This window comes from Mustela nivalis (assembly GCF_964662115.1).
Source record: "Mustela nivalis genome assembly, chromosome: 3".
NCBI classification, from domain to species: Eukaryota; Metazoa; Chordata; class Mammalia; order Carnivora; family Mustelidae; genus Mustela; species Mustela nivalis.
In genome coordinates this window covers 97,956,234-97,968,411 of record NC_139022.1, presented here as the reverse complement: position 1 = coordinate 97,968,411, position 12,178 = coordinate 97,956,234, and the positions used below count along the sequence as shown (strand labels likewise).

Genomic DNA, 12,178 nt, shown 5'->3' with positions numbered 1-12,178 from the left:
AACCCCATGAGGAAGGTACTGTTATAAGCCAGTTTTATAGATGGGTAAACAATATGTCATAGAGGTTAAATAAGTTTGCTCAAGTTAGTATGAGGTAGAGTCAGGTGAATATAAGCAGTCTAATTTGAGAATCCAAACATGCCAACATGCAACTCTTCAGGGAACCTGTAGTTTCTTTGGAAAAAATGGGAGCTCAGGTCATAACCTCAGGGTCCTGGGATGGAGCCTTACTTCCTTAGGGTTCCCTGCTTAGTGGGGAGTCTGCTTCTCCTACTCCCTCTGCCCCTCTCCCATGCTTGTGCTCTCTCTCCCTCTCAAACAAATAAATAAAATCTTTAAGAAATATAGAGAGACTTGTATGCACAAAACCACTAAATCACAACAAAAGAGTATATGGGCTCAGTGGTTTGAATGAGTCTATACTATGGGCTCCCTTAATGCCCAAATCAGACAAAACTCAAAAGAGAGGGATTCTTGACATCATGATCCAGGGAAACTGATCAGGGAAACTGATCTTCATGTGCATAAATCATAGATTAAAAAAAAAAAAGTAGGATGGAAGCCTATCCTTAAATCTGGGATATATATAATCATACATATAGGGGCGCCTGGGTGCCTCAGTCAGTTAAGTGTCTACCTTTGGCTCAAGTCATGATCCCAGGGTCTGTGGATGGAGTCCCATGTAGTCTCCTTGCTCAGCAGGGAGCCTGCTTCAACCTCTGCCTGCCCCTCCCCCTGCTTGTGTGCTCTCTGTCTCTCTCTCTCTGACAAATAAATACATCCTAAGAAATACTGGTAATCATACATATGGACTCAGATTCTCTGTTACCTAACTCTCAAGTTTCCTTGTATAGCAGCTGCCTTTGCCTTTTTTCTAAAAGACTAGTTCTGCTCACAACAATCCAGTTTGTCTGACAAACAAGCAGCTGGCAAATCGAGGGTGTGATATTGCGTGCTGTGAAGAGGGAGTGAGACGGGCAAATTCTTATTCCTGTCTACCTTATGGTTCTTGTGCCACTTGGAATTTTATTGCCAGTTCCCCAGGATGGGTGTTTGGTGCTAAATGAGAGTTTGCCGCTGGGCGGTGTGTGTGCACGTGCATGCACATGTGTAGAGGGTGAGAGAGGAAACGTCGTGTGCCACGGGGAAACACACATGTGTGCCATCTGTGGAACTGTTCCACCAACTGCCAGTACCCCAGGAGTGGGGGAGGAGGAAGGAGTTGGGCTGGAAATAGCACTTCCTGGCTGCCCACTCACAGGCTTGTTGCCAGAAGGATTTATTTTTTTTCCTCTAGGTTCTAGTCTTCAGATTTATATGAAAAGATGATGTTGCTGAAGTTGGGGAGGAAATGACTTTTATAAAAATTAGAATGCTTAATGACAAGTCTCTAATTTCCTGAGGTCAGGGAACCCTGTCGGTCTTATCCACCACTGTATATCAGCATCTAATATGCTACCTGGCATGAAGTCAGGACCTAAAAATATTTGTTGAATGAATAAATTAATAATAAATAAACATAATATTTCTTATTTATGGGATCAGCTCTTCCCCGTGAATTACTCTCCTGGGTCATTGAGAAGCTGGCAACAGAGGTTGCATTAAAAATATGGGCTATTCTTGTAAACAAGGCTCTTTGACCCATAAGCAACACACACCCAGATGTTTTTTGAGGAATGTGTAGATAACAGAATTCAGTCAACAAGGATTTTCTGAACTCTACTCTTTCAGCGCTGTTAAAGAGAATTGGGGATGACGCCGTGAACCAGGCAAAGAAGTCCTTGTTGTCATAGAGCTTTCCCTCTTGTAGGTTAAGCAACAAAACAAGTGAACATTTAATATGACCAGTGGTGATGAATGCTATGAAAAAGTAGGGAAGAGAAAAAAAAGAGAGATGAAGGAGCACTATCTTATACAGTGTAGCCCACCATCTTCCCTGTGGAAAGTACTGTTCAGAGCCAGGGCTCAATTTGGTGAGGATTTCGTGGGGTCTTGTTCTACGAAGTTACACGGAAAACTTCAAGGATCTCAATGACATCCAACATATGAAGATTTGAGGAAATTATTTTGCATTTGATTGTTCAGAAATGTATTCATGAGTGGCTGGGGGGGGGGGTGTCAGGGAATAAAAAGATGGCAAGAGTGATCAAGGACGTGAACTTCTAGGGGCAACAATGGAGGGATTCTAATGGCCAACATGCTTTGAGCACTTACCAGGGGCTGGTTAGGTCTTTATGTTCATTATCTCAGTTTATCACGGAAAGGCTCCCATGAGGTAGGCACTGCTCTTAACCCCTTTTATGGCAAATGAAACACAGAAAACCTAAGTAACTTGGTCAAAGTCACTCAGCTAGCAGACAGAAAATCCAGTATTATATAAAAGCAATCTGATTGCAGGGCTCAGTCATTAAATAATTCCCTTACAAATGTAAATGAACTATTTTTAAACTACTAATATATATTGCTTCTTTGGAAAGCTTAATGAGTTATAGGGCCTAAACATATGAGAGAACTTCTTTAAAACAAAGCTGCAAAGCCTACCACGAAAGGGTACAGAATCCATCTTCCCATTCCCTGACTATAGCAAGCTGATTCCAGTCTCCAAGTCTTTGCGCTTGCAGATCCTTCTGCCTGGAATGGCCTTCCCTGGGCTCTTCGCATGGATGGCATGGATGGTTCTTTCTCATTCATCAGGGTTCAGCTTCAGAGGGAGCTCCTGTGGTCCCTACAGCTGGTCGCCTGCCATTCCCATGACCGGCCATGCTATTTACCCTATTGTTACTTTCTTCCCTGCCCTTTTCACTGTTGAAAGGTCCCTGTTTTTGAGGTCTATTTCTGGTCATCCTTTTCCCCTCTTAGAAGGCAAGCACCCTGAGGTCAGGGGCAGTGGCTGCTTTGTTTCCTGAAGTTTCTCCAGAACCCGATCTCTGCCTGATATCTCATCCGAATGAATTCATGCTGTCCCTGGGGTCTGCAGATTCAGCTCCCAGAGGGCTTCACTTATACAGAAGATCATGCTACTGGCAGCATCTTCCCACCATTCTGCGCAGAATGAGAGCGCCAAATGGGAAAGGAGAGATCAGCACAGGGGACGTGACACATACTGGCCAGTAAGCACCCAAGAATGAGCTGTGAATGCTCTGAAGGCTGCCAAAGAGACCAGGTATGAAGTTAGGTATACTCAAGGTCATTATTTTATTTTTTTTTTAAAGATATTATTTATTTATTTGACAGAGAGAGATCACAAGTAGGCAGAGAGGCAGGCAGAGAGAGAGAGGAGGAAGCAGGCTCCCCGCTGAGCAGAGAGCCCGATGCGGGACTCGATCCCAGGACCCTGAGATCATGACCTGAGCCGAAGGCAGTGGCTTAACCCACTGAGCCACCCAGGCGCCCACTCAAGGTCATTATTTAAATGCTACTTGAATCTCTCTCTGGGGATCTAGCTCTAATTTGGTTGTCACCCTATTGATGACCTAATGCTTGTAATGCCTTATTACCTGTCAAGCCCCATGAGAACCTAAAGTCCATGACAGCAAGGATCTAGCTGCGTTCTTACCTGTGTAAGAATACTGTGTAAGATACTGTCTAGAATTATCCCATAGAGTAGGCACCCAAGAAATATTTTAAAAATGGGCCAAAAAAATGAGCCAACATTATTGTGTCCATAGACAAAGATGGGGGAAGAACAGAATGGAGCGAATGTTTACTGATTTGCTGCTAAGCCTCAGGCACTGTTACAGCTGCTTGAAACATACCTTTGATTTGTTTACCCTGTTCAGTTGCAAGCTTTGGCAGCCTAACTTTTAAGAAGCTAAAATTTATAGGGCACCTGGGTGGCTCAGTTGGTTAAGCCACTGCCTTCAGCTCAGGTAATGAATGATCCTGGAGTCCTGGGATCAAGTCCCACATCAGGCTCCAGCTCTGTGGGGAGTCTGCTACTCCCTCTGACCTTCTCCTCTCTCATGCTTTCTCTCACTCTCTCTCAAGTCTCTTAAAAAAAAAAAAAAAAGAGAAAAAGTAAGAAGCTAAAACTTACAGAGTAGAAGATATCTTCCTTCTACCGTGTTATAAAATCAGGTCTTGCTGAGGAAGTGTTTCTCTAAATGAAGGCAAGGGATCCCTGGAAGCCTCAAACTTCACTCAATTCACGGAGGTCTATGCTATGACCTGACAATGCTGTGTCAAATAAATAATTTTTTATGATGCCCAGAGCGTATATGAGGATCAATAGAGAATTAAACTAAAGCCTCCGTCTCTGTTTCACCTATAGAATCATTTCCATTGATCAATTCAGTTTGAATTTGTGTGAATCGGAGCCAAAAATACAATTTCCAAACAGAAGACTGTAAATGAAGTGAATTTGGAGGAGACTGTCCCCAGCATGTAGAGCAAACTCAGCCTAGGTCAGTTCGACGGGAAAGGACAAAATGCAAGTTGGCACAGTGGCGTGTTTAGATGTAGCAGAAATTGGAAAAGAATCAGTTCAGGCAACACGTGACCTCCCCAAATCCCCAGCCCTGAGCTCTCCACAGTCAAGGTCGGCCTGTTGCTTAGCGGTGCCTAGGAGGCACAATATGGGGGGATATGTATTATATACGTGGCCCTAAACTACTTTGTCGGGTACCCAGTGTGGGGAAGATAGCACTTGGGAGAAGATTCTTGAAGGCTTAATGTCTGATAGTAGTCTTTTCCACTGATTCTGTGTATAAATAAGGCCAATTTCAAAGAAAAATGAGCTTCCTTTAAAAGGGTAAATAATCACACAGTTTCAAGTACCTCACTCTGCCTTTTAAAAATACCTGTAAGCTGGTGTTCTTCCGAGGGCTTATCAGCACGCATGCTCACAGTGTGACAGGAAGTAGACTCTTCATACAGTTTACCCTTGAGGGGTTTTCTCTCTCTTTTATGTAGAGTCTCTACTCAGGTTGGCACATTATTCTAAGATCTTCACAGGACTGTTAGGAACAGTGAAACCACTTTTAAAGGGGGTACAGAGGCCAAAACACCACAGCGAAGCCACAGGCTGGGTTTCAATGCTGGCTCTTAAACTAATTAGCGGTGTGGTTTTGGGCAGTTCACTTAATCTCTCTGCAAGATGGTGGGCGGGGCTCTGACCAGAACTTGGAGTCTCTTCCAGCTCTAGCTGTCTGGTTTGATGCCAATTGCCAGGACCAGCGGTGCCCTCCCCCACTCACAGGCTGCAGCAGCCATTCTGAAAATGGCTCTGTGCACAGGCAAGGTAGGATATCAATGTCCTTTTGCATCTGAGAACACACTAAGCGCCCTCTTTAAGCAAGTCTGCAGCCACCCAACCTCCAACTGAGAGATCAGGGTGTCTATGAACAGTGCACTGAACCACTGCCCCCCCACCCCAGCATCACCCTCTAATGCTACATCAGGAGTTCCCACATCTCAGACCAGACATTGAGGGAGAAAGGAAACCATGCAAAATTCAGTGGTGTTGCTCATGTTTTTCTTCTTTTCTAGTAGCGTTTTTCTGTTTTCTCTTATCCTAGGACAGCGTTTCTTGAAGGTCTGCACTTGCTCAACAGGCACAGGGGTTCTTAAAAGTGGTGGTTCTGGGGCTCTGCTCAGGATGGACCGATTCCAAATTTGAGGAGGTGTGTGAGCCCCTGAATCTCTATTTTAAACCAAGCACTGCAGATGACCTTTGTGTGTACACGAACACTTGGGAAACAGTGCCCTTCTGGAAAGGCAGCATCTTATGGGTCTCTGCACTTACCCACTGCCGCTGCTAACCATGATCGTTCACCATATATTCAACAAAGATGTGTCACCCATGACTACATGGCAGACACGATGTCAAGCAAAAGTTCAAAGCACCTGCTCTCAGAGACTTAATGGGCTAGCAAGAGGAAACAGGTGAAAACCGAATGCAAATATAGAATAGATGGACCAGGGGGACCATCTACAAAGTAAAATAAAGGGTGAGTGCTTGGGAGGTGTAGATCAGGTAGGCAAGAAGGCCCACTTGAAGGGTGGTATTTGTGCAAAGACATACAAAAAGTGAGGGAAAGAACCATGGGGTTGGGAGATGAACACTCCAGGCAGAGGGAACAAGTACAAGATCCTGGAGAGGGAACACGCTTGGGCTGCTGGAGGAAGAGCAAGCAGGTCAGTGAGGCTGGTTGTGGGCTCAGTGAAGGGGGAGGTAACAGGAGGTCATCAGGGTGCAGATCTCTTAGGCCTTGTAGGCCACTGGAAGACATCAGAGTTCACTGGGTAAAATAGGAAGCCATTCATAGAAATGGGCTTCGAACAGGGACATTCCATAATCCGAAAGGCCACTTTGTTGGAGCATGTCAACTTTATCTCTAGGGTGCCCAGTGCTCTCGAGTCTGGACTGGGAGGGAGGGGAGTGGAGCAATGATCTGTGGTGATGCTATAGTATAATTTTGTTTTCATTCCCATCTTATGCTGGGATGCCCTGTTTCTGGCTGACCGCCTGAAGGACACCTAAAATGGGTATTTCACTTGAGAACTGGGGCAAAGAATAAGAAAGCTTTGCTAGGGAAGGCTGACCCCAGAGAGTCTTCATGCACATATTCACACATTTACTGATTCTATCAGCCTGTCGTGTGAAGGCAGGGTGGGCAAGGAAGACAATATTTTCTGTACTCCTGCAATGGCATGGAGGTAGGGGTCCTGGTTCCCCATCTCATGGATGAAGAAATGGAGGCTTAATCTGAAGCAAGTGGTCACAGGAAGTGTTGGAACTTGGATTCAAAGGTGAGACAGTGGGAGCAAAGCCTGTGCTTTTCCCTGCACCACAGGCTCTGGGGCCAGCCTACCTGGGGTCAGGTCCTACCTCTCTGCTGCTTGCTAACTGAATGACTTTGGGCAGGTTATTTGCTTTTCTGACCTCAGTGTCTGTATCTGTAAAATGGGCATAGTAGAAGTTTCCTCTTCGCTGTTATTACAACTAAATGAGCTAATACACGAAAACACTTAGAACAGGATAAAGCTCTTCAAAGCTCCATGTTATGACCATGACTGTAGGTAAAGTCAGGAGGCTACTTATAGCAAATTGGAATCTTAAGCCTGCACACGGTACAAAAATCATCCTCCTAAAATACAACTATCATGAGGAAAAGACCTCAGATTTGTGATTTGAGAAGAAACTGACTGCAACAATTCTAAGAAACAGAGTCCAGCTCAACTTAAAGATCTAGAGACAGTCAGCAGTGTCCTGAAGCAAAAGGGTCATCTTTGGCAGGAAGTGAATTCTCCAGTTCTCTGAGTCAGAAGTGCTGTTCAAGACTCAGGGATCCCAGGAAGGCCAGACTGTTTCAGAGGCCTGCTCCCAAACAGGTGTTCTAGGATTCTTTCTAATGGGATGGAAACAGGTGGCCTAAGAGTTGGGCCTGACTTTGTTTTCCTTGCTTACTGTCTTTTTCTTTTTTTTTTAATTGGACTGTATTTCCTTTAGGGCTCCAACACACAGTTTCCCGACAGCCATTATCACGCCTTTTTGGTTAATGTGCTACCTGCTGCTTTCCTGCAGTATTTTCACATTGGAGGCTTTTACCCACATGCTTAGACATTCCCCCATCTTGGGTATAGGACCATGAGAAAATGAATTAATAACGAAGGTAGAACAGGGCTTCCTAACACTTGCCCAGGAGACTGACTTCTGGTCGGTCCTCTCCTGAGAAGGTCACCTTGCTGTGTCTACATGATTATACACAGCTGGGCAGATGTACTATTACTATTCTATTTAGAAGCTTTGATAGAGCAGCCATTTTTGTGCTGAACAAACATGATATGAAAACATCTTTAGTGGTTTGGTCCCAACACAGACTTTCTCTTCCTTCTAAATATCATGCTTCGCGAGTGTTGTGTCTGGCAGAGCACACTCGGTCTATTTTTCAGTGCTGGGAATGTTTACTGCCTCTTCAGAACAGAGCATAGCATATTCCTGCCACTGCTCATTGAGAAGAAACTTTTTTGGGCTGGATGTCAAGACAATGGACAGGTTTCTGCACTGGATTCAGATGCCAAATGCACCTTAAGGAATCTGGGGCATACAGACTGTCATCAACCCATTCCCCTGAAATGCAAGGACAGGGACTTTTAGCGGCCGACTCCCCGAGGTGGATCCACCCACTGCTTAGCCCTTCTAGTCTGCCAGCAGTCAGATGAATCTTCTCATGTTGCATATATGGACTTTCTTCCACCCCCAGATTCATACCCTTCAGTAATTTCCAGTTGCTCTTTGAGTCAAAGCTGTAATTGCCATCAGAGAGGTGTGCAGAACCCACCACTCTAGGACCTATTTCTTCACTGTTCTATTGCTGGGTCTCCACGTGCCTATCACACCGACCTTCCTTAAGAATCTCACATTCACCAATGACCCTCTGGTAACAGAGCCTCTCAAACATGGTCTCCTTTCCCTGGAAAATTCTCTCTCATTCCACCTATATATAAGTCGTATTTCTCCTTCAGATCTCAGCTCTTCAGGGAAGATGTCCTCCTCTTTCTGGGCAGTCCAGAACCCTGTGAGACCATCTCTCTCTCCGTCCTTGCCACAAGTACATTTGTCACAGTTAACAGTAACCTGATGATTCGGTGTTCCAGTAGGGTGGGAACCATATGTATGTTTATCCCTTGTGAACCCACTGCCTAGCCCATCTCTGATTTATAAGAGAGGCTCTTTATGCATATGCTTGTAATTTTGGAATTAACAACTAATTTCTCTTGCAAGGAGGTTCACTGACCATTCAATTTGCTCCTACAATTTCTAGGTAAGGGACATTCCCATGTGTCAAAGATAGGGTGCAGAGCAGCCTTTCATGCATATCTTTGAAGTCAGGTATCCATTTGCCTTTTGTTTGCTTCACCTACTAATTGTGCTTTTGCAGCTACTTGGAAAGATAAAGGCTTTGGCCATCATGGCCCATCTTTTCTCCCAGCTCCATCTGCCAGGGAAGAAACAATGACTCAGAAAACTAATGGGCCAGTCTCTCTAACGATGGTGATGATTTCACCACTGGTGATTTCTCTATTCAATTTAGAAAACTGAGTCCAAAGGAAGGAATTGCCTTGGGGCACAAGTACTAAAGACAAACTGAATTCGCAAACACACATCAGAACCGTGCTGTCCAGTGTTCATGACACACAAGCAGCAAAGGTGATGAAGGTTGAAAGAACTAAAGAATTCAAAACCGAACTTTTTTTTTTTTTTCCCCCTTTGGATGAGAACATGATGGTGTGAGAGGAACCAATGATGTGCCCTCAGACCAGCTTGGAACAAAGAAACTGTCACAGTAAGTACAGGGACCATCTCTACTCAGTGGCTGTCAGGCACGCTTCACTCAATGTCTTTAGTCCTTACAATAGACCTGAAAAGGAAACCTAATTCCTTCTATTTTACCCTTGAGAAAACAGAGACTCAGAGGATAAATACCTTTAGTCATATTTGGAACTCTCATTTAACTGATTCCAAAGCCCACGTCTGTTCCAACTGGATGGCTCACCTTACCAGTCCTCTCCCAGGATCTTCACTGGCAAAATGTGCCTATTGGCATACTCGATTATTGTGATAATTATATCCCCATGAAAATAATGGCCTGGAGAGCGCCTGACTCCCAGTTGGCTTTTACTCAACATTATTCTCTGTCCTCCACATTTCTTATCAGCTGCTGAATTCCTTACGAATTTATCAGGAACTCCTAGAAATCAGTTACCATTCTGGGCTTCTGATTTAATATGGGTAGCTCAAGAGGGGGACGTACTTCACAAAGCACTGTCACTTAGTCTCACACCAATGCTACCATGTTTTATTATGTTGCAGTTTGACTCTGAGGCACAGCAGGATTAGGCAGTTTATCAAGGGACATCAATGTCTAGAGAAGACCAGAACATACGTGTCTCTGGACCACTGGCCTAGGATTCTTTCCATCAGCGCATTGCATCAAACTACTCAGGGCAAAGCTGACTTCTGAGGCCTCCACTAATATGAATCCCATTCAGAGTAACAGCTCTCATTGAGCTTTTCATATGCACTGGATAGCACGCTGTATGCTGTGTATGAATTATCATGTTTACTCACTAAAGCAACCCCTCAATAAGGGCATAATTTTTATTCTCCTTTATGAAGAGGACAAAACTAAAGCCCAAGAAACTGAATGACTTGGGCTGAATAAGTTTTATTAAAACTGAATATTTTAGCTGGTACCCAAATAGACACTCTTAAAGCAAATCCATAGTTACCATGGAGCAGACAAAAGCTCAGTGAAGTTCCACAGAATGTGTAAATGAGTGACACTGACCTTGAATCTTCCCAGGACAGCCACTTATCTGCCAGACGTCAGGCACCTTAACCAAAGGCGATCTCTTCTTAGCAGCAGGATCTTACTCTGTCAGTTCAAAGGGACCCACAACTGATCAATCTCTTTCTCCCAAAGCTCCTCCCTTCGAATATATTCCTCAGCCCTAACCATTGTTTCTCATAGACTCAGGTTGCCAGCTCTGACTGTTCATAGGATTCACAAGGGTAGGGGTGCCTGTGTGGCTTAGTCGGTTAAGTGAGTGCCTTCTGCTCAGGTCATGATGCTGGCCTCCTAGGATTGAGCCCCCCGTCAGGCTCCCTGTTTCAGCAAGGAGCCTGCTTCTCCCTCTCCCTCTGCCTCCTGTTCCCCTGCTTTTGCTCTCTCTCTCTCCCCTTCCCCGTGTCAAACAAATAAAAAATCTTCAAAAAACAAACAAACAAGAAAAAAACCAAAAAGAAAGAAAGAAAGAAAAGAAAAGATTTACCTGAGGATCTTTTAAAACTAGGATTCCTGGGGCTCCCTTCCAGGTAATCTGATTCATTAATCTGGGACATGGGGGAGATGTCCCTGTTCATTTGCCACAGTTGATTCTCATGCCTAATCAGGTTAAAAATCCCTTGTTAGAGTTGTGTATGCATGCCTTCCTCTCCCCCACCAGACAGTAACTTCTTAAAATACTGATGAGTCCTTTACATCTTTTAAATTTCCATGTGCTGAGAACAATGTTTAAAATGTTGTATTTATGCATTGTATTGTAAAATCCAGTATATTATGGAGCGGATAAGAACCTGGGCTCTAGAATTTAACAGTCTGGGTACAAAACTCTGACCTACTCCATATTTGCCATATGGCTTTCATTAAGTTATCATACCATTTTGTGGTTACTTCATCTGTAAAATAAGGACAACTAGACATCATGATGTTTTCCTGAGATTTATGAGAGGCGGTGACTAAAGTATTTAGCACAGGGTCTGGCAAATTACAAGCCCTCGCCAATGCTAGCTATGTAAGTAGGCAAAAATGATTCAATCCGTATGGCACTACGAATACCTTTATGTGACTATTCCTGTGGTAAGTGCAGTAGGGGATACAGAAGAAATACTGTATGCTGCCACATTACTGAATTGCTATATGAGTTCTAGCAGTTTGGGGGTGGAGTCTTTTGGTTTTTCCATATAAAGTCTCAGGTCATCTGCAAAAGAGAGACTTTGACTTCTTTGCCAATTTGAATACCTTTTCTTTTTGTTGTCTGATTGCTGCTGGTAGAACTTCTAGTACGTTGTTGAACAACAGTGGCGAGAGTGGACATCCTTGTTGTGTTCCTGATTTCAAAAGGAAGGCTGTCAGCTTTTCCCCATTAAGAATGATATTCGTTGTGGGTTTTTCATAGACAGATTTTATGAAGTTGAGGAATGTACTCTCTATCCCTATACTTTGAGGTGTTTGAATCAATGCACAGAGAAATCAGTTGCTTTCTTATACACTAACAATGAAAATATAGAAAGGGAAATTAGAGAATCAATTCCATTCACTATAGCATCAAGGACCTTAAGATACCCAAGAATAAACCTAACCAAAGAGGTAAAGGATCTGTACTCGAGGAACTACAGAACACTTACAAAAGAAACTGAAGAAGGCACAAAAAGACGGAAGAGCATTCCATGCTCATGGATCGGAAGAATAAACATTGTTAAAATGTCTATACTGCCTAGAGCAAACTATACTTTCAATGCCATGCTGATCAAAATTCCACTGGAATTTTTCAAAAAGCTGGGACAAACAATCCTAAAATTTGTATGGAACCAAAAGAGACCCCGAATTGCTAAGGAAATGTTGGGAAAAAAAAAAAAGCTGGGGGCATCATGTTGCCTGATTTCAAGCTTTAC

At 43.8% G+C, this 12,178-nt stretch overlaps 1 protein-coding gene across 5 annotated transcripts in view; it reads right to left on the bottom strand.

Moving 5' to 3' along the window:
• Positions 1 to 12,178, bottom strand: part of PPP2R2B (protein phosphatase 2 regulatory subunit Bbeta) — a 459,837-nt gene that overhangs the window by 409,410 nt on the left and 38,249 nt on the right. Inside the window, exon 1 of one of the 5 annotated variants that reach the window (XM_082726029.1) lies at positions 10,777 to 10,875. The exons of the other annotated variants lie outside the window; for them this stretch is intronic. Coding sequence (XP_082582155.1) covers positions 10,777 to 10,867 — 91 coding nt within the window. The 5' untranslated portion in view covers positions 10,868 to 10,875. Of the gene's footprint in view, positions 1 to 10,776; positions 10,876 to 12,178 lie in introns of those variants that run through there. 5 annotated transcript variants of the gene reach the window in all.